The 26,721-nt window shown below is 52.8% G+C and overlaps 2 protein-coding genes and 1 long non-coding RNA gene across 5 annotated transcripts in view; 2 read left to right on the forward strand and 1 right to left on the reverse strand.

Moving 5' to 3' along the window:
- Positions 1 to 26,429, reverse strand: LOC122462999. Its single transcript, XR_006285922.1, has 4 exons — positions 26,418 to 26,429; positions 16,699 to 16,706; positions 3,803 to 3,812; positions 1 to 356 (listed from the first exon to the last, which is right to left on the reverse strand). It is a non-coding gene; the product is annotated as an uncharacterized LOC122462999 (long non-coding RNA).
- Positions 1 to 26,721, forward strand: part of LOC119567445 (maestro heat-like repeat-containing protein family member 1) — an 850,842-nt gene that overhangs the window by 46,916 nt on the left and 777,205 nt on the right. The window lies entirely within an intron of this gene.
- LOC119567653 (C-type lectin domain family 2 member D-like) lies at positions 14,839 to 23,898 on the forward strand. Of its 3 annotated transcripts, XM_043528916.1 has the most exons (5): positions 14,839 to 15,229; positions 15,791 to 15,889; positions 18,236 to 18,409; positions 19,351 to 19,454; positions 21,113 to 21,876. In XM_043528916.1, the coding sequence occupies exons 3-5, from the start codon at positions 18,290 to 18,292 to the stop codon at positions 21,264 to 21,266; spliced, it is 378 nt and encodes a 125-aa protein (XP_043384851.1). In that variant the 5' UTR covers positions 14,839 to 15,229; positions 15,791 to 15,889; positions 18,236 to 18,289; the 3' UTR covers positions 21,267 to 21,876. The 3 variants fall into 3 exon arrangements, with proteins under 3 accessions (XP_043384851.1, XP_043384853.1, XP_043384850.1); XM_043528918.1 differs by lacking the exon at positions 14,839 to 15,229 and having other exon boundaries at positions 15,697 to 15,889; XM_043528915.1 differs by lacking the exons at positions 14,839 to 15,229; positions 15,791 to 15,889 and having other exon boundaries at positions 16,685 to 18,409; positions 21,113 to 23,898.

The following is a 26,721-nucleotide window of genomic DNA, read 5'->3' on the forward strand; positions in this document are numbered from 1 at the left end:
GATTTTTCAGAACCAACTTTATTTCGTCGATTGTGTGTCCCCCCACTAAGCGCATTACATCGGGGAGCGCGTCCACAGTACAGTGGCGAGCATCAATTCTCGGAGCGGTGCACTGTGGGTAGCTATCCCACAGTCCCCGGAGTCTCCACTGCCCATTGGAATTCTGAGTTAAGCTCCCAATGCCTGATGGGGCAAAAACATTGTTGCGGGTGGGTTTGGGTACATATCGTCAGTGTCCCCTCCCTTCCTCCCTCCCTCCATGAAAGCAACGGCAGACAATCGTTTCGTGCCTTTTTTCCTGGATGACCCGTGCAGACGCCACAGTACTGCAAGCGTGGAGCCCGTTCAGCTCACCGCTGCAGTTGTGAGCATTGTAAACACCTCACACATTATCCTCCAGTATGTGCAGAACCTGCAAAAGCAGGCGACGAGGCGACGGCAGCGCGGTGATGAGAGTGATGAGGACATGGACACGCACTTCTGTCAAAGCACGGACCCTGGCAATTTGGACATCATGGTGGCAATGGGACAGGTTCATGCCGTGGAACGCTGATTCTGGGCCTGGGAAACAAGCACAGACTATTGGGACCACATAGTGTTGCGGGTCTGGGATGATTCCCAGTGGCTGCGAAACTTTCTCATGCGTAAGGGCACTTTCATGGAACTTTGTGACTTGCTTTCCCCTGCCCTGAAGCACAAGAATACCAAGATGAGAGCAGCCCTCACAGTTGAGAAATGAGTGGCGATAGCCCTCTGGAAGCTTGCAACGCCTGACTGCTACCTGTCAGTTGGGAATTAATTTGGAGTGGGCAAATCAACTTTGGGGGCTGCTGGATCCAAGTAGCCAACGCAATCACTGAGCTGCTGCTATCAAGGGTAGCGACTCTGGGAAATGTGCAGGTCATAGTGGATGGCTTTGCTGCAATGGGGTTCCCCAACTGTGGTGGGGCGGGAGGACTGCATGAGCTCGGAAAACATGTCATCACGAGTGCGGATTTTTTGCCTTCTAATCTGGGATAGCCTCTGGGATGGAGATGATAGGGGGAGCGTAGAAACAGTTGCACCTGTGGGAGGAAAAAAAGGGAGAGCAGAATTAAAAAAGATACATTTTAGAGAACAAAGGGGAGACTCTTTCAGAGTGAATCAAGCGATTCAAACCACACAGCACATGTTCTTTCCATACAAGGTCGCGTTTTGCCTTTTATATTGAGTGCCTGCTGGTTTGGTGTGAGACATCACACGCAGCTGGGCACCAGAATTTGGCTTGCAGGTAGCCATGGTAATCCCAAGGGGCACGCGGAGTTCGGCTACTTCCGCCTTCCTAACATGTGGGAATGCTTTCGAACTGCGGTGCCCTCCTGTCCCACACCAAGCAATGCCTGGTGGGTTGGCCATTTAAAAGGAGAGGCTGCAGTTTTCAGGTGGATGTGCAACACAACACACCCCGCCCCAACCCAATTCTCTGGGATGATCGCTTCACCCCTCGCCCCACCACGTGGCTATCATCAGCCACACGCAAACAGCTCAGCAAGAACGGGCACCTCTGAATGTCCCCTTAAACAAATTCCCCTATTTCAACCAGGTGACCATGAATGATATCGCTCTCCTGAGGCTAACACAGAGAGATAAACGACGAATGTTGCTTGAATGCGCCCAAAACCCAGGAGCATTCGCTGCCATGCTCTGTGCTGCAATGATTCCAGACGACTTGCTACTGGCTTGGCGTGGTAAAGTGTCCTACCATGGAGGACGGAATAAGGCTGCCCCACCCAGAAAGCTTCTGCAAAGGCTTTCAAAGTAGCTCCAGCAGAGCTTCATTGAGATGTCCCTGGAGGATTCCCGCTCCGTCCCCGGACACATGAACAGACTTTTCCAGTAGCTGTACTGGCCGTGAATCCATCCCAAGTCTTCAGGGCAAATGAATCACTAAACACACTTGCTTTTAAACCCTTACTGTATTTACAAAGGTACGCTCACCAGAAGTGCCTTCTCCGGCTTCATGGGTCAGGAGCCCGCCTTGGGAGGTTGTGGAGGGTATTGGCTCCAGAGTGATGAACAGTTCCTGGCAGCCGGGGCGAACGGATTCACCACTTGCTTGCTGTGCACTCTCCTCCTCCTCCTCTCTTCCTCCTCCACAAAATCCTCCTCCCTGTTCTGTGAGACTCCCCCCTTGCAGGTGTCCACAGACAGAGGTGGGGTAGTGGTAGGGTCCCCCGTAGAAGTGCATGTAGCTCATCATAGTAGCGGCATGTCTGGGGCTCTGACCAGGAGCATCCGTTTGCCTCCTTTGTTTTTTGGCAGGCTTGCCTGAGTGCCTTAATTTTCACGTGGCACTGCTGTGCCTCCCTGGAGTAGCCTCTGTCCATCATGCCCCGGGAGATTTTCGCATGCATGTTGGTGATCCGTTTTTTTAAACCGAGTTCTGCCTGCACAGATTCTTCTCCCCATACAGCGATCAGATCCAGTACCTCCCGTTTGGTCCATGCTGGAGCTGTTTTTTGATTCTGGGACTGCATGGTCACCTGTGCTGATGAGCTCTGCATGGTCTGCTGTGCTGATGAGCTCTGCATGGTCTCCTGGGCTGATGAGCTCGCCATGCTGGCCAAACAGGAAATAAAATTCAGAAGTTCCCAGGGCTTTTCCTGTCTACCTGGCTAGTGCATCTGAGTTGAAAGTCCTGTCCAGAGCGGTCACAATGGAGCATTCTGGGATAGCTCCCAGAGGCCGATACCATCCAATTGCGTCTACACTACCCCAAATTCGAACCAGTGAGGTCAATTTTACTGCTACTCCCTTCGCCAGGGAGGAGTACAGAAATTGATTTTAAGAGCCCTTTAAGTCAACAAAACGGGGTTGGTTGTGTGGACGGATTGAGTTTTAATGCTACATAACACGGCTAAATTCGACCTAATTGCGTACTGTAGAGGAGGCCTAAGTTCAGAGAAGACTCTCGCCATTCTCTCTCTTGTAAGTCTACTGTTGAAATCACTTGGGTCATTAAACAATGTCATCCAGGCATCTGCTACAACAGGAGTAGATCTCTGTCCAGCACTAGAAGCTATCCTTGGATCAATCAATCAGAGAGATCCATTGAAAATCTGGAAGCAAAGACTTCAGTCCAGAAGTTGACTAATGAAGGTACTTATATTGACTCCATAAGTGAAGAGGACAAGAAGTGTTTGTTAAGCCAGGTGAAAAAGTACAGACTTGATTCTTACAAATCTACAGTGGAGATTTCTGGATTCTACTCAACCTTCACGTAGCTTTTACAGATGCCTGTCTTATAAAACATCGACAGCTGAGTGGAGTGAGGCACTCCCAGCAATGGGGCTGCCGTGTGCTCAGGACAGAAGAGAGAATTTTGAACACAGAGTGGAATATCATACCATGAACGAATGAAGATTTAACTTCAACTTCTTCATCATCACTAGTGGTTCGACCCAATCTTTGTGCTCTGTTTCCTAGGATGAAAGAAGTAGGAATTCATCTCTTGCTAATCTCAGTCACAACAGCTACAGCTGAGTGTTCTTTTTTCTCATTGAATAGAATTTTGTGTTCTGAAAGAAGTCACCTTCTGCCCGATCATGTCGCATATAATGAAGGACTGGAAGGAACGGACACACAAGAAGACACCAAAGAGTGCCAAATTACCACAAGAAACTAAGACGGATGTAGATGTAGGCTTGAATAGCCAACTTTAATTTCTGTGATGATTTTAAAACATGAGTTAAATCTAATACAATGGTCACAAAACATTTTTCAGTTTTTATAATGGTGCCATACAGCCCATCTTTGCCCTCACTGTGTCAGCCCTCATCGGCCCTCATGCCCCACCCCCCCAGAATATTCCAACACCCCCCATAATTTCAGTTCCTGGGAAAAACACTGGCAAGTCCCTTTTTACCTGTGTGTTCCCAGGGCTGAGCGGATCTCACTGTCTGTGTTCTGCGGAGAGATGAGGCCCTGTCTCTGGTTCTGTGCTGGGGGAGACCTGGACAGTCTGGCTCAGCAGGAGGGAATTAAGGGGTGCCCTTGCTGCCAGAACACTAGGCTCAGTGGTATGTCAGCGTGTCAAGTGACCGTCCCCAGGGGGTCCCGAACAGAAAACCTCTTACACAGTCTGAACTGTTTATATTTTTAATGATTATTTCTGACGTTTGCCTTGAGTCTGGCACTGATAGCAAGGTTCTCAATGAGGACAGTCGATGTATCTTGGCTCTCTGCTCCGGTGGTTTTTGTTGGTTTTCTTCAGTCGTTTGGACAAGAGATTTGCATATTCTGCTGCTTCCTCCTCATCCTTCTGAGTGCGTTGCTTTTCGAGAGCAAGAAGTCTGAGTCTCTCGGGCAGCCCTTGGGGAATTAGCAATGTTTGGTTCTTAGGAGCCTTGGTCCAGAGTTTCTTGCCTTCCTTTCGCAGGGGTTTGCTCAGTATATATTGACCGACATCATCTGTTTTGGAACGGTAGAACAGCTGGCGGATTCTGCCAGCCCTCTTGGGACCAAGTCGAGGAAGCCACAGGAATCCCCCACGTCTGAATCTCCTCCTCCTCCTCCCATGCCCCCATCTCCTCGACCTCCATCTCCTCCTCCTCCCTTCCCCCCATCTCCTCCACATCGCTGCTGTTGGGGTCCTCCTGGAGCTGGGGCTTCGCTGGGGCACTGGCCCCTTGACCCCCAGCAGCACCTCCCCTTAGCACCGCAGCAGGTGCAATCCAAAGGCAGAGCACGGCCAGGGGAGAAGGCAGAGCGCACAGAGACTTGTGCTGCTCGCACAGGCAGGAGCAAGGAGGCGAAAACCTCCCCCCAGTGACGCTGGGCCTGGCTCTGCTGCCATGAGGATGCCCCGTGGCCTGCGTTGCCTGGGCAGGGGGAGAAGCTGATGGCTCCATCTGCCGCCGGAGTGCCAAAGCAGCCCGAGCCTAGACCAACAGAGCCCGGCTCGCACAGGATCGGGGGCTCTTGAAGCGGGCTAAAAGCGAGTCCCGCCAGGAGCCCGGCTTCGGCTGAAGCCCGCTGGGCTGCTCTCGCAGCTGGCTCTGTCGGGTCAACGATCCCAGGGTGATCGGCGGGGTCCGTAACGTCACCTCCAGCTCCCTAGGAGCCGCTCCCACGATCAAATCAGCCCCACTCGCTAAGAGCAATTTAAAATCAGCTTTTCCATTAATACTTCAGTCACTTTCTAGGGGAAGTGCGCGCTCCCTGGTTGACAGAACCATTCAAACATCTTCACGTCCTACTAAAGCATGTACGACAAGCCGGGCCCGGCTCCCTAGCAGCGCCGAGCACCGCCCGCAGTCATGGCCCTAGCCTCGTGGGCCGCTCCACCACTGTGACGACGGGCTCAGTGCCAGCACGGGCCGCGGCCCCTTCTGCTAGGGAGGGACTAACTCCACCAGGAGCCAGGCCAGGCTAGAAGGTGAATGATGCCAGGCAGCTCTGCATCCCTGGGGGAGCGACAGAGTCCCATAATAACAATAGAGGTCAGGAGCCTAAATACCTTGTTGATCTGGGCCTGGAAGAGAGGAGACCAGGAGGAGCTTAGAGAGTGGAGTGTGTGAGGCTGATGAGAGATGGGGACAGGTGTGACACTTATACCGGGACCCGGAGCTCAAAACGTCTGTAACTGGGGTGGAATGGAAGGGGTGGGGTTCCAGCAAACATGATGTACCCCAGATTTCTATAGACAGGCATGTAGAGTGCATGTGTGTCAGCAGAAGGCGAGGGGGTGGGAGGGATAGGTCAGTGGTTTGAGCATTGGCCTGCTAAACCCAGAGTTGTGAGTTCAATCCTTGAGGGGGCCATTTACAGATCTGGGGCAAAAACTGGGGATTGGTCCTGCTTTGAGCAGGGGGTTGGACTAGATGAGGTCCCTTCCAACCTTGATATTCTATGTGACCTGATTTCATATTCTTGCAGCTGCATCCATGTTTTCTTTAACTGTGGCCTCATAGCAGGTAGGAATTTCCTCCCTACTGGGAGCGAGTGTAAGTTGGATCTTGCTGGGTAAAGCCAGTTTTTGGCCCCACCCTCCCACACTCCTGCTGCCTAAAGGAAGAACCAGTCTTGCTGCTCCCAGAGCATGAACAAATTCTGAAAAGTGCTCCCAAGGCAAGTTCCTTCCTGACCCTCGTTAGGTTGGATCGTGCCCTGAAGCATGAGGGTTTACAGCCCTTCCCAAATTTTTTAGTGATTACTAAAACAACCTTTAGTATCTAACTCTGGATACTCACCTCATCCAAATAAAATTATTCTGGGAATCTTGCCAAGTCCTTGGCCTCAACAACATCCTGGGGCAATGAGTTCTGCAGGCTAATTATGCATTATGTAGCAGAGCATTTCCTTTTATAGCATCATCTGCTTTTCATCTAATCCTTTATTCTACACTGATTTTTAAAACCCTGATCCACGGTTTGTTCCTTTCCTGCACAGCTGTGTTCATGGCACACGCTTATGGACCCAGCTACCTTCTTCCTCCAGTCTCACCCACCTCAAAGGGAATGATTCCTACCATCAATCCCGCATGGGGCTAACAGTGCCACTCTCGCATAAGGGGAAGGGACTGGCTTTGTATTCTGGGTTTGTACAGCACCTAGCACAACCCTGGTCCAGGCATGGGGCTCCTAAGAGCTGAAGTAATACAAAATCATAATAATAATAATAATAAATAAGGGGTGTCAACGTTCCTCCCCCACTCTGAACTCTAGGGTACAGATGTGGGGACCTGCATGAAAACCTCCTAAGCTTACTTTTACCAGCTTAGGTTAAAACTTCCCCAAGGTACAAATTAATTTTATCCTTTGTCCTTGGAATATCCACTGCCACCACCAAACTCTAACTGGGTTTACTGGGAAACATAGTTTGGACACGTCTTTCCCCCCAAAATCCTCCCAACCCTTGCACCCCACTTCCTGGGAAAGGTTTGGTAAAAATCCTCACTAATTTGCATAGGTGACCACAGACCCAAACCCTTGGATCTGAGAACAATGAAAAAGCATTCAGTTTTCTTACAAGAAGACTTTTAATAGAAATACAAGTAAATAGAAGTAAAGGAATCACCTCTGTAAAATCAGGATGGTAGATACCTTACAGGGAAATTAGATTCAAAACATAGAGAATCCCTCTAGGCAAAACCTTAAGTTACAAAAAAGACACACAGACAGGAACAGTCATTCTATTCAGCACAGTTCTTTTCTCAGCCATTTAAAGAAATCATAATCTAACACATACCTAGCTAGATTACTTACTAAAAGTTCTAAGACTCCATTCCTGTTCTATCCCCGGCAAAAGCAGCATACCGACAGACACAGACCCTTTGTTTCTCTCCCTCCTCCCAGCTTTTGAAAGTATCTTGTCTCCTCATTGGTCATTTTGGTCAGGTGCCAGCGAGGTTACCTTTAGCTTCTTAACCCTTTACAGGTGAGAGGATTTTTCCTCTGGCCAGGAGGGATTTTAAAGGGGTTTACCCTTCCCTTTATATTTATGACAAGGGGGCAGAAAAGTCTGATCGGATTCTCCCCTAAGCAGCTGGGAAATATCAGGCTTATTAATGTGCTAAAGAGACTGTGATGGCTACATTAAACAAATTAAAAAAAAAAAAAAACTTTCAGAATGAACCTCTGGGTATTAAAAGGGAGGTGAATGACTTGGAAAAGTGCTGTGATTTTCACTCAGTGGCATGCAGTGGGCATGTGGTGCTGTGCCACAAGAACTGCATGCCCCAGGCTGTTAGACACTAACTCCAGACACTGCTAGAACATGATTCACCGTTTATTTAAAAGGGGGGACTTGTTTCTCGCGGGAGGAGACGGGTTAAACAAGAGAGAGACTCAAAATCAGTGTCTGAAATTTAACCCTTTCCGGGCCTTGAAGGAGACGCAGTTGGGTCACTTATAAATGACTGAGTGTTATGGTAGCACCTAGAGCTCAGCTCTTGAGGTCAGGGCTGCATTGTACTGAGCGCTGCACAGAGACACAGTGAGAGACAGTCCCATCCCCCGCTCGAGATCAGGGGCCCCTTATGCCAGGCTGGGGAGCAGGTCCCCTTGCCTCCAAACCCCTCTGCAAATGAGTTGGCAGCATGTGGAGCTGATTGATCCTTTTTGTTTCTTGTTTCAATTCAGTTCCTCCTGTGGGCGGGGGGAGGGAAATGGACAATTCATGAAATGGAGTCAGACTGATCTTTGAAAACAGCGTGAGAAAACTCAAACCCTGTAACCGCCATTTCTGGGTGGGATCTGGGGTCCCTCTGACCTCAGGGCCAGGGGGCACAGGAGGAGGAGGAGGGAAGGGTGGCGTGGCATTGATAGCCATGTAAACAGAGTATTAGGGAAGGTTTCTGGCTGTAAGAACCATAGCACAAAATGTCCACTGGAAACCAAAGGACAGCACTTTGCTCATCACAGAGAGCAGGGTTCCTCTTGAAAGCCTCCTATCTCCACACCCAGAGAAGGGGCTGCATGCAGAGCAGACTCAGGAAAGGGGGTGGGGAGAACACGGGGGTGGGGGGGAGGAGAGAGATTGAAATTGAGGTGAGGAAAGGAAGGAGGGAGGACTGAGAAAAGGGGAAACAGGAGAAATACAGGAAGGGGACGGGGGAGAGAAAGAATTGGGATAGAAGCAGGAACTGGAGAAGGAAAGAGAGAGGAGAGGAGGGAGAAGAAGAAAAACCCGAAAGAATCAGGGAGGGAAAATAGGGAGCAGCCCCCAGCGACTGCGATAAAAAACCCCAGAGCTGGGAATGAACTCCGCATTCACGGCCCCTGGAATCAATGTGCACCTCTGAGAGGTGAAACACTGATGGGGGGTTGGGGGGTCAGATTGCACCCTTCAGCCTGGCCCCCCTCCATGCACCATGTAACCTAAACCAGCTCCCCACATCTGCCTGGAATCAGGGCCTCAGCCTGCAAACCCCAGCAGCCTCTCTCGCTCCCCCGTTCCCCGCACACTGCCCCCTAGGTCAAGTGGCTGCAACGCGGCTGTTAGCCCATCTTGGGTCTTTGTCCCAGCCCTGCAGCCAGCCAGCCACGGGCCCTGCATAATCCAGCAGGTTTTGGTCATTGCCTGACTGCTGCGTATGATCTGCATGCTCTGGTCCTCTTTGGCTCCTGGCAACCAGCAAGCAAGAAGTGGCCATGAGCCACGAGGCTCCTATCATGGCTCTAAATCACGGGCTTGACCCCCTGGGTCCTTTACTGCCGTGGCAGGTTGTTAGACACTGCAATGGCCCACGCTGTCTGTTCCCTGCTGCACACGTAGGAGGGGTGAACCAAAGGGCTCTGTCCCCTTGGCGCACTTTGTGCTAATCTGATCAGTGTCGTGACAAATGTCCCGCCACGCCGGTAAAGTTTCATTCATTTCAACAGCGCATGTAGTTAAGGCTCTTGGTGCCTTGTCCAATCCAAGATCAGGATGCTAATAGAGTATATGGCCCCGCCCCTGTGTGTATTGCAGTCCCCTTGCGGCGGGCTTTTTCCCCGGGTTTTTCCTTGCACTAGCAATGGGGGAAGACATGATGTGTGTGAAGAGGGGAGTTCGGGCTCCCCCTCCTCAGCTAATGCACAGAGAGGGGGAGATGGAGCAGGACCTGACCTGCAAGGAGTGCTGCAGCCATGAAGTCCCTGGACGAGGTAAGCTGTGATCTTCCTACGTAGCAGTGGCTTGTGAAACTGACTCCCAACCCCCTGCTCTGCAAAGGGGGACACGGGCTTGGGTGGAGATCAGAGGTTATTTGGGAGACCCTGATATGGCAGCAGCCCTATTGTTGTTTTTACAGCCCCCAAAGGTGGGCTAAAGGGCCTCCCAGGACACATGAATGATGTACTATTATTTGCAGATTTAATAATTTTATTAAGATGATGTTGAAGTAAAAAGAAAACGGTACAGAATTTAAGCATAGAAGTTTCTGGTTATCAGGGAATAAGGTACAGATTATCAAGGGATGTGAAATTCAGTTTAGGAACAGATGGCGTAAGGAATACATAATCTGCAATCTCCCCGATTGGGGGTAAAAGTTTAACGGGTCAAAGTACAGACATTGAGATATGGGGGTATATTATTCATATAATGGCTATGTTTAGGTGTGGAGTATAATGAGTGGATACAATGATGAGGATGGATTTACCCTCATTTGGTGGGATTTATTGTTCAGTGATTTATGGCTCCCAGCAGAACAGAGTCCCATTGTGCTCGGTGCTGTATCTGTATGTAGTAAGAGACTGTCTCTGCCCTGAAGAGCTGTGCTAGGTGCTGTAGAGACACTTAGTTAGAACTGCATGGTCTCTACCCTGAAGCTGGTATGATCCGGTTTCACATGTGTCACCAGGAAAGGGATGAACAAAATACCTGAAAGGAGGATAGGTGTGTTACTGCCTCAGTTTCCATAGATACAGGTTTTTTAGGTCTACTTCTGAGTCCTCAGCTTGCCTAATCCCTATGGTATATCACAGCCCCAGTGCATGAAATGCAGCCACCTCTGGGTTGGGGCAGCTGGCAATAGCCATGCAGCAGCGTTGCCCAGGGATTGCTTGCCAAGTACTGAAATATAACTGCCTCTGGGGTTGGGTGCAGCAGCTGGTTGACAGCCATATAGTAACAATGCGCAGCGATTGCTCGTCCAGTGCCGAAATGCAGCCATCTCTGGGGTGGGACTCATCAAATGTTTAAATGTATATCAACGTTTTTGCAAACATTTTTAGTTGCATTTTTTCACTTAGAACAAACTCAGGTTTTGGGTTAAAGGGGGTGGAGGCATGGAAGAGAGTATATAGTGAACAAAAGATTGATTTTAAAAGTGTCAGAACAATATTGTGAAACCAGGAAATTCCTATAGTCTTGACAATCTTTCCTGAAAAACCCTTGCATTCCAAAAATAGTCACTTTTCTACAGACAATCCTTCCTTTGGAAAAGATTTTCAACCGTGTCTAGAAATCGCTCCCAGGTCAGTGTCTCTCTGAGTGTGGGGTGCACTCATTTGCCCTCCCCCTGGGCATGTGTATGAAGCACTCGTTAGAGGGGTACAGAAGAGGTATAAATAAAGATGATTAGGTCTTTAGGAATACACATGTGGACGTTGTGGGGGGAGACAGACATGACTGATTGTATTGTCCTGAAGCAATGCACAGCTTCCGAAGATTTGGTGAATGCTTCTCTGGGGGAAGCAGTGAAACTGATGACACAAGAGTGCTGTCAGTTGCACAAGGATAAAATGGGGAAACGTTGTGTGTGTTTAACCTCTTTCAATCAGTGGGCTCTTAAATGTTGCAAATAATCTCTAGCTCAACCAGAAGTTAGGGGCTTGAGGTGGGAGTCTCCCAAGCATGGTCTTCACTGCAAAAGTGTGTTTACACGGAGATAGCTAACTTGATGTAAAATCCTAGTGGAGACAAGGCACCGGTGGCTTTAACCTCAGTGTCACTTGTCCAGGTAAATTCCAGGCTGAGCGTATAGCATTCCTGGACTAGCTACACCAAGGTAAAAGACACCTCTCCCTCACCTCTACTAGTACTTTACATTGAGTTAGCCAGCTGAGTGTAAACACATACTTTTTGAGCTGGGAGGTTGATTTTTTTTGTTTTTGTTTTGCTGCTTTTTGGTGGTGGGGGGGGGGGGAGGGCACTGAAGCCATAATAGTGGCATTCTCTAGCCTGTGTTATTTGTATTACTGTAGCACATAGGAGCCCCAGTCATGGATCAGGACCCGATTGTGCTAGGTGCTGTACAAAACAGTACAAAAGACAGTCCCTGCCCCAAAGAGTTGACAATCTAAGTATAAGACAAGAGACAGATGGAGACAGACAGACAGGGGAGTGGAAGGAAATAATGAGACTGTATTGGTCGGTATGATAGGCAGTGGTCTCAGCACCCCAGGAGACAGGCTGTTGAATTTTTGGTAGACACCAGGGCAAAGAAGAGCTTTGATTTGGGAATTGGAGATGGATAATGAGGTAGGTTTGCGAATGTTGAAGGGGCTCTCCTCCCCAGCATGTAGGGCATGTGGCAGAAAGCATGAAGGTGGTTGTCTGAAAATTTAACAAGTGGGTGTTGCTGGCAGCATGGACCCGATTGGAGGTGAGAGTCAACACCTTGGTACAGTGAATGAGAGATGTCCGGTTGGGAGAGGACAGTACGTGAAGGGCCTTGAAAGCGAAGACAAGCAGCTTCTGTTTGACGCAATAGAGAAGGGGGAGCCAGTGGAGGGATGCAAAGAGGGGTGACATGGTGAAAGCAGCGGGCTAGGAGAATGATCTTTGCAGCTTGCAGCAATATTCTGAATGGATCTGAGCTGGGGAAGAGGGAGAAGAGAAGCATATGGCGGTAACTGAGATGTGATGTGATCAGAGCCTCGATGGGAATTTTAGCTGTGTGGATGGAGAGGAAAGGCTGTATCTTAGAGATGTTATGCAGGAAAACTCCACAAGACTTAAGCACAGCCCTGGACATGAGGACCTAGAGCAGAGGTGGGCAAAGTACGGCCCGCAGGCCACATCCAGCCTGCGGGACTGTCCTGCCTGGCCCCTGAGCTCCCGGCAGGGGAGGCTAGCCCCAGGTCCCTCCCCGCTGTCCCCCCGCCCCTGCAGCCTCACCTCACTGCGCCGTCGGCGCTCTGGCCTTCTGCTCCTACCGGGCAGCGTGGCTGCAAGCTCCTGCTGCTCTGAGCAGCGTGGTAAGTGGGTGGGGGGGTTGGATAAGGGGCAGTCAGGGGACAGGGGGCAGTTGGATGGGGTGGAGGTTCTGGGGGGGGCAGTCAGGGGATGGGGAACAGGGGGGGTTGGATAGGTGTGGGAATCCCGGGGGGGAGCTGTCAGGGAGCAGGGGTGTGGACAGGGGTCGGGGCACTCAGGGGACAGGGGTTGGTTAGGGGATGGGGTCCCAGAGGGGGCGGTTAGGGATGGGGGTCAATCAGGGGGCAGGAAGTGGGAGGGGGTGGATAGGGGGTGGGGGCCAGGCTACTTGGGGAATCACAGCCTTCCCTACCCGGCCCTCCATGCCGTTTTGCAACCCCGATGTGGCCCTTGGGCCAAAAAGTTTGCCCACCCCTGACCTAGAGAGAGGTGTGAGTGGAAGATGACAGGTTATGGGCCTGAGTGACAGGCAGGATGCTGGCGTTGTCCACAGCGATGGAGAAAGGAGGTAACAGAGCGGGCTTGGACAGGAGGGGGGAGACAGAGAGCTCTGCTTTAGCCATGTTGGGCTTGAGCTGACAGCTAGGTAGGCACAAGGAGATGTCCCAGAGACAGGCTGAGGTGTTCATTTGGCCAGCAGGAGATGGGGCTGGTGCAGAGAGGCAAATGGGTGAGTTGTCAGCATGGAGAGGGGAGTTGAATTTGTGTTTACAGAGGAGACAACCCAGAGACGAGGGGCAGAGGGAGAAGAGAACAGAAGAGGGAGGCTGGCCATAAACCATGTCACATTTACTGGTGTTTTTTTTTTTCTCAAGACCTCCCCCCTCCTTGTAACACACTGTTACACTGAAACAAACCAGTAAGGACCCTCCCCGCCCCATGTGTTTATATACTATTTGGTCAGCCCCAGGGGACCAAGGACAGAGCCCTTGGAAGGGCCCCGGAGAGCTGGCAGGAGGGGGAAGCAGCGATCGGAGGGGTCGGGGGTGGGGGGAGCAGGGGAGGGCAGAGGGAGGACAAGGTTTCAGGAGGAGCCCGGGCAGGGCGGGCAGGCCAGGGAGGGCGAGGACTGAGCCCCGATCGGAGCTTTGCCCGGGGCCGGGCGGGACGCCGCTGGGCACCCGGCCAGCCCGGGAGAGAGGGGGAAGGTTTGTGGGGAGCGGAGCGGCCGGGAGTCGAGGGGTTACATGGAGACGGGGCTGAGGGCGGGGATCGGCCGCTGTTGCGGTGACACCCGGGCACGGACGTTTCCGCTGCTCAGACCCACGTGGGAACGAAGCGGGCGCGGGGGTCACAGGGAAGCCGGTCGCTCTGCGGCTGCGAACTCACCCGGCGGGACCCGCTGCGAGCCCGCCCGGCTGCTGGGCCCTCAGCTCCTGCCCCGGCTGCGGCGCCGGGCGCTCTTCCCGCGGGTGAGACGCGCCGGGTCCCAGGGGTCCCTGCCCGGGGCGTGGGCGGGCGGGTGCTGCTGGCTGCTGGGCGGTGGCTCGCTCGCTGCGCGGCGGGGTTTGCGGGCCGGTTCCAGCCACGGCCGGGCTGGGGCGAGGGGGACCGCGGCCCGAATGGGGTCGGGCGGGGGCCTGAATGGGGAGGGGGAGGGGCTGGGGACTGTAGGGGGAGAGCCGGGCCGGAGGGGGAGGGGCCGTGGCCCCAATGGGGTGCGGGGCTCGGGCTCGGGGACCAAATGGGGAGGGGCCGGGGAGGGGGTCGGCTCGGGGCTGGGGACCGCATGGGGGGCGGGGCTCCGAATGGGTGGCGGGGCTCGGGCTCGGGGCTGGGGACCGCATGGGGGGCGGGGCTCCGAAGGGGGGCGGGGCTTGGGCGGGGGCTGGGGACCGCATGGGGAGGGCAGCGGGGCGGCGGGGGCCGGTCCTTGGCCGAAGGGCGGGGATTCTGGGCCAAAGGGGGGTGATTCGGGGGGCGGGCCCGGGCCGAAGGGCGGGGGGGGGGGTTCGGGAGAGCCCCCCCGGAAGGGAAAGAAGGGGCTGGGCAGAGGAGCGCTGGCCGCTGGTTCAAGTCCCGCCCTGCCAGGAGGGGGCTGGGACAGGGACAAGGCTGTTTCGAGCCCCATCCCCTCCCCTTCTGATATCCGACTCACACTTACTTCTAGGAGGATTGTGTGTGTGAGGAGGGTCTTCTCCCCCACCCCCTAGCTCGGTGCCTATCACGGGTGGGCGGGGCCTGTAGCAGATCAGGTCTCGGAGGCCCTGGGGGGCGGAGGGGCTGATGGGAGTTAAGGGGATTTAATCATCATGGCACCGCCTCTGGCAGGGGGTTGGGCTGCTGGGCAGGGAACAAGAAACCACAAATGGCCTCCCCCACCCCTGACCTGTCCTGCTTGGTCCGTCTCAGTTTCAGATCGGCTGGAGAGTCTGGAGCAGGGACGGGGAGCCAGGGCCAGGACCTCTGCCTCGGCTTTGCTGCTGGCAAATCGGACCCACTCACACAGAGAGGAGCCAACCCCAGCCCAGCACCTGCAGCAGCGTTTGTGGCCTGAGTGTCGCTGAGAGAGACAATGGGGCCAGCAGCTGGGTTGCTGAGAGCGAAGAGCCGCTGCAGGAGTTGTGTGTTAATGGCAATGGACACCTGGAGACTGGAGGGAACCCAGGTAATGGGGCATCTCTGCCTGGGGGCAGGCTGGAGAGAGACACTGAGACTGCCTGGGGTGCTGGAAGGGGGCATGGCCCTCCCACTTCTTGTCACTGGCCCCGCCCCTCCCCCTCCTCTTCCCCCTGAGGTCACCCCACCCCACCTCTGGGTGGCAGCTGGAGTCCAGGCAGTTGCAGGGAGCCGTGGATGAACCTCCAGTTGCCTGGGGTGGGGGGCGGAGAGCAGCCCCTGGTCCGTATCCCTCCCCCCAGGCTCCCTGCCCAGAGCAGGGGGAGGGTCTGTAGTTCCCCACAGCGGTGGCCCAGCTCCTGCTCTGAGGCCCTGCTACCCAGTTAGAGCCGGATCTTGGTAACAGCCCCAGGGTAGCTCTAGGGAGCCATGGACCCTCCATCTGCCCTTGGTGGTGGGGGGCTCTGCCTGACCCTCTGGGCTCCTCTCCCAGAGCGTCTGACGGAAGGAGCAATCGACAGAACGGTGCATGTTCCAGGGCAGCTCCGGCCCTGGTGCTGTCAGTGAGACGTGTCCTCACAGCCCTGCCTGACGGGTCTTTCTGTTTCAGACCCTCCTTGTAACTGCAAGAAAAGTCCAACCCGTAGAGTTGTGGTTGCACTGATAGCTGTATCGTCTGCTTTGATCGCTGCCATCATTGCTCTGGCAGGTGAGTTCCCAGCTTCCGCCCTGCTCCCTTCCCCTCCAGCTACGATCTCCGTGCATCCCATTCCCCCGTGACCTACCACGCTCACTCTCTCCTCCCGGCCTGTCTGGCTTCTGCCCCTGGGACAGAGGATTCCTGGGGGATCTTCCTCCCCGACCCTCCTCCTGCTCCCTCCCAGACCCCTGCACCTGGGCACTCTCTGTGTCGGGACGATCTGACTGACATTAGCCCCCACATCCCATCTCTGAGCACTTTGGACCCAAGTCGCCTTTGCCATGCGCCATGAAGCAGTCCCTGACCAGGGTGTCCAACGGGACAGGGTGCAGAGCATCCCTGAGCCCTTTGCCTTCCCTGTGTTGCTCTGAGGTTACCAGCCTGGCCTTCCTGGATGTTCAGGTCACGCCTGTGGCCGGGCGGCAGGTGCTGCCGTGTTACTGAAATGAGCCGTAGAACTCAGTCGAGACCCCTCCACCAGCGCAGTGTGGAAACCCACCAATCGCTGAGCTTGGCCATGAAGGGTCCCTTAGCACCATTCACTCCCCCGAGCTGCACAGACGGCGTGTGCTCGTGCAGAGGGCGTCTGTTTGCGGTGAACATGAACCCTGCTGTATCCCCCAGTCGTCTGGGGCAGGGGGTGCTGGAGACTGTCAGGGGTGGGATTTCTCTATTGCCCTGGGATCCGATCACTGGGCCCCAGGAGGATTTAGCAGCTGGGAGAGGGGATTGAATCCAGGTCTGTCTGCATTAGGAATCCTCTGTGCCGATGTCATGACGTCCTTGCAGTTGAATTGGTGCAAATCGCTAAAGGAGACACACTGCACTGGTGCACAAAGGAGCTTGCCTTGGTGCAGTTCGCTGGAGGAAGTTACCAGAGCGAGCCACACTGCTCCAGCGCATCTCCAGGAGGTGTTTGCCCGGATGTCACTGCGTCACTGTGATTATACTGGTGCAGATTGCTCTGATACAGATGGGCCCTGAATCCCAGCTCCCTGCTGTAATGGCAGGCTGTTGCAATGGGCAGCATTGGCTCTCACTGTGTAAGGTGGGAATCTGTGAACTTAGGGTTGGTTACACACCTGCAGGTGCAGGGAGCTCTGCAGAACATGTGGCATCTGACCTGGAGATGGATGGTGGAGACAGCCTGTGCCATCAACTGTTAGTCACTGACTTCTCTGCTCAGTTCAGTAGGGCAGGGGTGTGGGCTACCGTGCACTGGACAGTTAAATCTACAGGGTCAGACATGCCTTGTGCGTGAGGTGAACACATGCTCGTTTTCTGATCACCGCTGCCACGTTTCCTAACTCTTCCAGACTTAGAGTGTCTGTTCCTCGCTGAGCGCCAGCCACATGGGAAGGCTTGAAAACCAGCTACCGAGTTACTGTGGTGCAAAAAAAAGTGATGTGCTCAAAAACATCTGAAGGGGTTTGAGTCCGACTCCTCTCAACTAGACAGGCCTTTCAGATCCTCTTTGGGGTCACTTATGGGTGACCCCACTGCTGCTCTTTCATGGCTCTGAAAGGGTTACACTGCGGTGAGGGCTTCCAGAAAGTGCCTTTCTTGCTGCTGTGTTTGGGGAAAGAAAAGTCTGCAGGCAGGAGGTGAATTAAGTTCCATCATTCCCGGCCCACAGTGCAACAGGTCACTTCCGGTTGCTGTGGTTTCTGGCGCCCCCTTGTGGCTTTCATGTCCCTGCGTGAAAGTTCCCACGTTCTTCTCAGTTGTTCACGGGCTGTTTGTTGCTAGGTTGAACGTCCAGCTGCTGATCTTGTGCCTGGGGTGAAATGCTCTGAGCTGTGTCAGTCCCTCCCAGGCTGGGAGTGTCCCTGGAATCCTTCTTGCCAGGCAAATTTACTGTGACTAACGTCTCCGTCCCCCTGCGTCTGATTGCCGTGGACCAGCCCCAGCTGGGGGTCCCAGTAGGCTTGGCAAGCCGGGCAATTGACTGCCTGTTTGGCCACAGTCAAATACTCCAGCGAGAGCCCTGGGGGTAGGAGGCAGCCTGCCTTTCGGATTGCGTCTTGGAGCCTCGCTGGTGTTTTTCAGAACTTGGCTTCATTGTTTTGCCTTTTTTTTCTGAGTTAAAATAACTCAGTGAAATACATTTTTTAAAAAATTAGGTAGATCCATATCTATCTAAAGCTAAACCTACTGGAGACAGTAACGTCTTGCTCTTTTTTGTTCCTGGCGGGAGGTAACCAATTCTGATAAATTGGTATTTTAAAATATCTGACCACTCTTTGACAGATTTGACTGGTCAGTTGACCAATTTTTATACCAGTCAAATGCCCAATTCTAGATGCAACTCTTACCCTCCATGTGACTGTCTCATTCTCAATGCTGGTGTTTAAGCTTTCATCAGCTGATCGGTGCCCCCCTGCTGGCCCCTCGTGCCCAGACGGCTGGATGGGATACCGAGGGAAATGCTACTATTTCTCAGAGACGGAAGGGAGCTGGACTGACAGCCAGAGCCGCTGCTCTGCACCGGGTGCCTCCCTGGCTGGGATCGACGGTGAGCAGGAAATGGTGAGAGACTCTCTAATTGCCATAAACTGATCTTGGCACAGTGGTGGCTGCTGCAGTAGGACCTGGGCTCTGCCCCTGTGGGGTGAGGAGCAGCTCTGACCCCTCCCGTGCTGGGAGGCCAGAGTGAATGAACTTCCAGCTGCTGAACGCCAGCCCTGGCTGGGCCCAGGGCCCTACTGTCTGTGTGTGATCACAGGGATTGCCCATTCTCAGCTGCCCCCCTCCCCAAATAAGGGACAGCTTCTGTCTAGGGCAGGGCTGGCTCAGGCATCTCCTGGCCTGCTGGCTGCTGGAGTGGGACTGAGAACCCAGCCAGTGCTCCTGTTGTGGGGATGGGAAAGGAGCAGCCAGCTGAGGAGGCGGGGGAGGAGGGGATCCTCTCACATTGACCTTTCCCACTTCAGCTTGACTCGCTCCCTCCTCCTGCCTTGCTGTGGTGAGCGGGGGCTGATCTGTGAGAAGAGACGTCTCTGCAGAGAGCTCAGACCCAGCAGCTGCCCCCAGCCCAGGGGGACTTGGGGTGCGGGTGACTGGGAGCACCGGGGCGGGGCTGCTCTGTGCAGCGGGAGGGTTAATACTGCCTGGGTGATCTTGTACTTTGCAAAAGGCAGGGGAACACCCCCCCACCCCCCCCACAAAAAAATAAATAAACTGAGCACTCTTCAATATGGGGGGAGGGGTAGCTCAGTGGTTTGAGCATTGGCCTGCTAAACCCAGGGTTGAGTTCAATTCTTGAGGGGGCCATTTAGGGATATGGGGCAAAAATGTGTTGGATGATTTAATTGGGGATGGGGGTGGGACTAGAAGATCTCCTGAGGTCCCTTCCAACCCTGACACTCTATGAATATGCGTCTGGGATTCTCTGCGGCACAGAGCCCTGGAGGGGTGGGGGAAGCACCGGAGCTGGGGCTGATACCTGCTGTCCCTCGGCTTTCTTTAAGGCGTTCCTGCTGCGCCATAAGGGTGTCCGGGACCACTGGATCGGCCTCCGGAGGGAACAGGGTCAGCCCTGGAAATGGGCCAACGGCACCGAATTCAACCACCTGTGAGTCTCTCTCACCCCTCTGGACTAATTCCCTGGGCTTGGGGATTCTGGTGTCTGAGCTGTTTGAGTTCAGGTAGATCCACCATTCAGTGCTGGTGAAACAACCAGACACGACCCTGGTCCGTTCGCGTCCTGCGTGTATCGGAGACCGATGGGAGCCGGCGTGTCCCTGAACTCTCGGCTCCTCCCCGCAGCCCGGTGCTGGGCCGGAGACAGAGCCCGCCATAGCCAGAGGTGCCCTCGCAGCGCGCTGGGATTTCAGCTGGGACACTCGCTGTTCTCCCCCAGCCCTCTTCAGCAAGGTCCATGGGGTGTCTGACCCCCCCCCGGGGAAAGGAGGCAGCAGGGAGCTCAGGTTAACAGTGGCTGCTGGAGAGGGCAGCATGCAGAGCACTGCATTGCAGGTGCAGGTCCCGCTGGGGATTGCAGCCGGCAGGTTTGAGTGACTTGGCTGGTGAGGCCTCTGAATCCGCAGCAAGGCACCGATGTTAAAGGAGCCTGCGGTTCACAGGTGCTGCACGCCTGGGGCTCCCACTGGAACGGGGTACAGTAGTGATGGCTGCCCAGCCAACACCCCGCGATGGGTTTCAGTGGGCTCCAAGTGTGATCACAAAACCAGTGCTGCTTGAGCCCGGAGCAGGGTTTGAACCCTGGGACTTCAGGACTAGAAGCATGAGCCTCTGCCATAGGAGCGAAAGAATCCACTTCCTTAACGGAAAACCCCACCTGATTGATAAAGCTCTTTTGCAGGCCAGCCATTAGAGGGGGATGGAGACCCCCCCACTTCTCTGGTCTGGGTTACTTCAGTACTTTGAAAAATCAGGCTCTTATGGCGCTGGGTCAGTGCTCCCCAATGGACAGTCCCCATTCTGCTGTATTGGACCCAACCTTTGGATCCCACCTGCTTCCAGCCTCACTGGGTCTGAATAGCCACCAGACACTGTCCCGAGTTTGGGCCTCTGTGGCCCTCTCCTGGGGTACAGACTCCCTGTCTGGTACGCTCCTTAGGATGTGGGACCCTGCAGATCAGCTGCTGTAGGACCCAAAACCAGGGCTGAACCCTCCCAAACCTCCCGAGAGGCATGTTGTCCCTAGAGCTCCACCCTCCACTCCAGATGAACTCTGGGAGGGTCACGTGAGGGTTACAAACAAGGCACACATGCTTTCACAAAGGAACTTCTTCAACACTCTGTTTTTCCCCCATCCCAATGGAAAGCTCAAGAGTTATAGATCAATGGAAAAGGAAACCCCTGAATGCAATTTCCTCTTTCAGTGTCATCTTGGTTCTGCTCCGTGTGTTTCAAGGAGGCGAGATCCCTCCTGCCCCCGGCTTTTCCTGCTCTGTCGTCTGGTTCTGGTGATGGTCTGCCCCTCTTGTTAGAGGACCGGTCCCTTTTGACAATCAGTCTAACAAATTCTCTCCGTCCTGCTGGGGACTTTCCATTCTCCAGCACCCCTGTGGGCTGCTCAGCATAGAGGGTCAGGAACAGTCAGCGGTTCTGCAAAGCCCCCGCTGTCCTGAGCTCTGCTCCTGAGGGGCTGGGAGAGTAGCTGCTCCGCACTCCGGCCTGCACTGTGGAGAAGGGCTCCCCTGGCTGGGACTGGTGTGAAATGCCCGGCCTCTGCCTGACTGCAGCTCCCTGGCTTCTGTGTTGCAGGTTTCAGATAAGAGGAGGAGGTGACTGCGCGTATCTGAAGGACGAGAAAGGGGTCAGCAGCTCACGGTGCTACATGGGAAGACGGTGGATCTGTAGGAAACCTGAGGTGTATGTGATGAGAAAAGAGACTGCACTGGAAGGGGGCTCGAAATGAGACTCCTAGAAATGACACTGATCCAACTCACATCTACTTGAACGAGCCAAGTCCCCATTCGTCAGCCTGGCCAGGATCTCAAAATCAGGCAGCGGGGCCCTCAAGCGATAAGTGTGTCTCGTTTAAACTGTGGATTCTTCGTACGTGCCTTCTGCTTTTGAACCTTTAAACTCAGGGTCACCTTGTCAAGCTTTTCTCTGCAGCTGAGAGGGAGTGGTCTCCTGAGAAGGAGTCTCAGCCACACGCTGGGGAAATGAGAGAAGGGAAGGCCTTGTTCGTTTAGACTCCAGAACAGCATTTCTCAAATGCAGCCACCCGCTGAGTGTTTTGCAGCCACAAGAGCCTCCAAAGTGCCCCAACAATCGCTGAGATGTTAAGTATTAAAGGTGCCTTCTAAATGCCATAAATCCCAGTGCGCGCTCCCTTTTACATAGCACCATGCCGGCAGAGCTGAGCTACATCGGTGTGGTTTTCTTTCAAGTCACAAAGTGTATTCTTTGGCTAAGAACATAAGAACGGCCAGACTGGGTCAGAGCAAAGGTCCATCCAGCCCAGTATCCTGTCTGCCGACAGCGGCCAACGCCAGGCGCCCTAGAGGGAGTGAACCTAACAGGCAATGATCAAGTGATCTCTCTCCCGCCATCCATCTCCACCCTCTGACAAACAGAGGCTAGGGACACCATTCCTTACCCATCCTGGCTAATAGCCATGAATGGACTTAACCTCCATGAGTTTATCCAGTTCTCTTTTAAACCCTGTTATAGTCCTAGCCTTCACAACCTGCTCAGGCAAGGAGTTCCACAGGTTGACTGTGCGCTGTGTGAAGAAGAACTTCCTTTTATTTGTTTTAAGCCTGGTACCCATTAATTTCATTTGGTGGCCCCTAGTTCTTGTGTTATGGGAACAAGTAAATAGCTTTTCCTTAGTCACTTTCTCCGCACCACTCATGATTTTATAGACCTCTAACCACTGTGTTTACATCTCATGTTACTGTAGGTCTGTAAGTGGCTATGGGCCATCTCACTGCGTGCTGTTTGGGTAGGTTGCGATTGTTCATGGGGGTGGGGTGGGGGAGGTGAAAGAGTTAAAAATGTGACTGGGTATCAGAAAGTATTTCAGATAATCTAGTGCCAGAAAATGACCTTGAATGTGACAGCAGGTGGCTCCTCTGGGACCTTCTGCTAAGAAAAGCAAAACATAGAAAGAAACATGAACACTTCAGCACCGGGGGGAAAGGCAGTTTCCTGTGTTTCCGAAGCCATCCGATTCCATTTCTGAGCAAGTTGCAGTGTGAGAGAAATTCATCAAATTGAAATTTATGTAGTGCAACGTCTCTACAGCACTCATACAAAGGAAGTTGAACAAAATTACCACGGTGAGCTTCAGAGGAGCAAGCTGTTAAATGATGCAAAAACCAAGCTGAAAAGACAACAGCAACGGCTCAGATTTTGTTGTTACTATTATCATTATTATTACTGGGAGAGGTTGATTGGGTTTTTTTGTCTGTGAAAGAAACTTTGGACATATTGGCAGATACATTCTTTCATTATTAGTCATTATCCTTTCTATTATGTAAAGCATTTTTACATTTAGTTCAGAATTGTTGTACAGCTCCACCTTTGACCAAAAAAGCAAAAGAACAACAAAAAAGACAAGACTGTGCAAAGCACTGGTTTGTTTTGTGTTTAGGTCCAGTAAAGATAAGACACAACTGTACCTTATATTTATTATTGAGTCTGCAAAAAATCCCTATGTAAATATGCAAATGTAATTTATTTATTTGTTTTTCCTACAGTTAGTTAAGTATTGTCAGAGCCTCATTTTGAGGCTGCCAAAACTTTGTGAGAACCCCGGCTCTAGAAAGCGTTAGGATTTTGTTTTCTATGTAACCATTACTTTCCAGTATTTGCAAAAAGAAAAGGAGGACTTGTGGCACCTTAGACTAACCAATTTATCTGAGCATAAGCTTTCGTGAGTTACAGCTCACTTCATCGGATGCATTCAGTGGAAAATACAGTGGGGAGATGTATATACATAGAGAACATGAGACAATGGGTGTTACCAGTATTTATTCGCTCTCGCTTGCATCTCTGTTCTTTGATAATAAACTCATTCCTGTTCTCTGTATATCGAAGTGCTGTGCTCTCAATAGAGAGGTTGGCCTGAATTGAATCTTACAAGCTGCTGTGGACCGCGCCTGAGGGATTAGAGTCACAGTTCTGCATGTGCTCCGTGGAACGGGCTGAGCACTCCAGAGGGACGCTCAGAGGCTTTGGGGGTGTCTATCGCTAACCTGTACACAGAGAGCGAGGCCTACAGGGGGCTGGAAGGTCAGGCCTGCGCTGCCAGGGGTGGTGGTTTGAGAGAGCTGACCCATGGCAGGCCTGGACAAGGCTCCCCGAAAGGTGCCTCGTATGCCTGCTATGAATCGCTCAAACGGGCACACATCCCCGGCTCATTCCACCCCTGCACCCCCCAGGTACAACCCGCACAAGGCATTCGACCAGGATGAGGAGAACACCTGCAATGCCCTGTCACCTGACGTGCTGAATTTGCCTCTGAGTTCTTTCCCCTGGTACAGCCTTGTTCCAGCTCAGGTGGTAACTCGGGGATTTCTTATGACTGGCAGCCCCCTTTGTTCTGTTCCACCTCCTTTTATATCTTTGGCACAAGGCGGGAATCCTCTCGCGCTCTCTCTGGGTTTCCCCCCCTCCTTCTAAATGGAAAAGCACCAGATTAAAGATGGATTCAAGTATCATGTGACATGTTCACATGTCCTGTGAGCCCCCCTCCATTCTTTCAGGACTGGCCCCCACGTATGCAGTGAAGGCTTGCAGGTGAACAGAGCCATCTACAGTCAGTTGTCCTAGCTAATGGGAGCCATCAAGATTCTAAACCACCATTAATGGCCCACACTTTGCATAACTACAGTAGGACCTCAGAGTGATATCTCATATTCCTAATTTCAGATACAAGAATGACACATTCATACAAATAGGATGAACACACTCAGTAGATTTGTAAGGTCTCATTACAAAGCTTATAGAGACCTTTTGCATAAAGCATATTCCACTTACGTCATATTCACACTTAAACATTTTTATAAAGCTTATGAAGTGCAATGTCACAGGGTCAATACCCTCAGAGGATACTTGCAGATAGAGGCTTCCCTAGCTGGTGGAAAGGCCTCAACTGCCCTGCTTCCCATGGCCAGAATGCATTGTAGTACAGCTATTCTCAGCTTACCCGGGCCTATGTGGAGCGGAATGTACATTAGAGCAGCCCCAAGGCTGCTCTGACTTAGACCTGGTCAGCACAAAGCCTGACGATCATTTGTCTACTCTCTGATCAGCACGGGCTGCCAGTGAGTTGGCCACCCAGGAAGCCTAGCCCCTGGCCCTTCCCCTTGTGCCTGAGGTTCCGCCACTCCCCTTCTGCCCCCCTCCCTCCCCTTCTACCTGCCTCTCCCCCGCAGGAACCCAAATCACCCTCAACACAGCCCACAGCCCCAGCACTGGACGGCAGAGGTCGGGGGGCGAGACCCCAGCCCCGGGGCACTGCAACCTCAGTGCCCACAGCCCCATGATACCTGCTGCCCATGCTGATCATGCTGTCTGGATTGAAGAGATTTGATGCACGTTACCCTACTGTACCCGTATCGTGTCCGAATCCCAGAGCTGTTGGCATGATGACACCACTGGAAATGGAACATTCATTCATCCCTAAATCTGCTCAAAGTTTGTAAGTGCAAAGAAGAAAGGAATAATAAAATATATGACTGACCCCTGCAGGTGACCAGCTGAAGCAAGAGACTTGGGACCATAAGGCATATACCAGAGAAGACCCTCAGGGTTTCCCAGTCCACGCCCATCCCACAAGCAACCCTCTCATACAGTCACACTCAAATGTGTCCAATGCTCTCTTTGTTCTTGGGCCTACATTGTCCTTTAGCTAGAACAGCTCTCCACCCTCCCTGGTGTTTACCCCGATGTATTTATGGAGAGCCATCAGATCCCCTCTCAGCCTTTGTTTTGCTAGACTAAACCAGCCCAGCTCTCCCAGCCTTCTCTCATAAGACAGGCCCTCCATTCCCTGATCATCCTGAGAACTCTTCTCTGCACCTGTTTCACTCTGAATTCATCTTTCTTGAATGACCAGAATCGTACACAGGATTCTAGAGGAGGGCTCTCCAGGGCCATGTACTTTCGTACTTCTCTGTCTCGACTGGAAGTGCCTCAGCTGATGCATTCTAGCATCACCTTTGCCTTTTTCATGGCCACATCACATGGGTGGCTCAGTCACCCTATAATCGACCAACACATCAAGGTCTCGCCCGTCCTCTGTCGCCTCCAACTGATGAGCCCTTAGCATCAAGAAGAAATTCTTCTTATTAGACCCTAAGGGCAGGATTTTGCACCTGGTACCATTAAATGTCATCCTTCTTCTGGTACTCCAGTCTTCAAGGTCATCCAGATCTTCCTGTATAATATTCTACCCCCTCTGTACAGACCATGTTTCCCAGCTTTTTAATCATCAGTAAGTTTTGTTATCACTCTCCTACTTTTTGGGTTAACACCATTAATAAAGAGATTAATGAAGATGGATCCCAAAACGGATCCTTGAAGAACTCAATTAGGAACCTCCCTCCGATCCCATAGTTCAGCTTCCAGCCTTCTCCCCTTTAATTGGTTCCTTACCCATCTTACAGTTCTTGTACTGATCCCCGTCTTCTCTAATTTAGCTAAGAATTTCCCACGTGATACCGTATCAAATGCTTTACTGAAGTCCAAGTATATTAGATCTGCTGCATTTCCCTTCTCTAAACAACCAGTTCTCAGCTCAGAGAAAGAGCTCAGGTTAGTCTGGCCCCATCTACCTTTGGTTACATCCCCTTTTCCATTTACCTCCATGAATTTAATTCTCCTCCCCTCACAGTGTGTTCTCCAGCGCCTTGCCTACTGCTGAGCTCACTTACAGAAAAGCAAGAGGGAGCGAAAAGCTGGGATGTGGCCACTAGATGGGGACAAAGAGCTGCATCCGCTGGCCAAGAGCAGCTGGGGGAAGCCTGGGAGCAACATGTATCAGAATAAGCAAGTCAATCTCAGACCATGGCCTAGTTTCCAGACATCTCTGGGCCGATTCTTGGAGGACGCAGCTCCTAGCAAAGCCACCCCCCAGAGTCAGGCTCTCAATGGTTCTCCCAGCACACTGGGCCCTGGGTGCAGCGATGGTGCAGAGATCGGTGTGAAATAGGAACCCCTGCGAGATGCTAGCTCTCCCTGCAGTCCCTGACCCCTCCAGGGGCTCCAGCGCGGCCCCCCCCATATGCAGGCAGAGCTCAGAGCAGAGTCCGCAGCAGCCCCACCCCAGCGAGAGCTCCCAGCGAAGGCAGAGGCCTGGCAGAGAGAGGAGAGGGGCACAGGCCGGTCAGCGGAGAGCTGGAAGGTGGCTTCCA

This window comes from Chelonia mydas, chromosome 14 (assembly GCF_015237465.2).
Source record: "Chelonia mydas isolate rCheMyd1 chromosome 14, rCheMyd1.pri.v2, whole genome shotgun sequence".
NCBI lineage: Eukaryota > Metazoa > Chordata > Testudines > Cheloniidae > Chelonia > Chelonia mydas.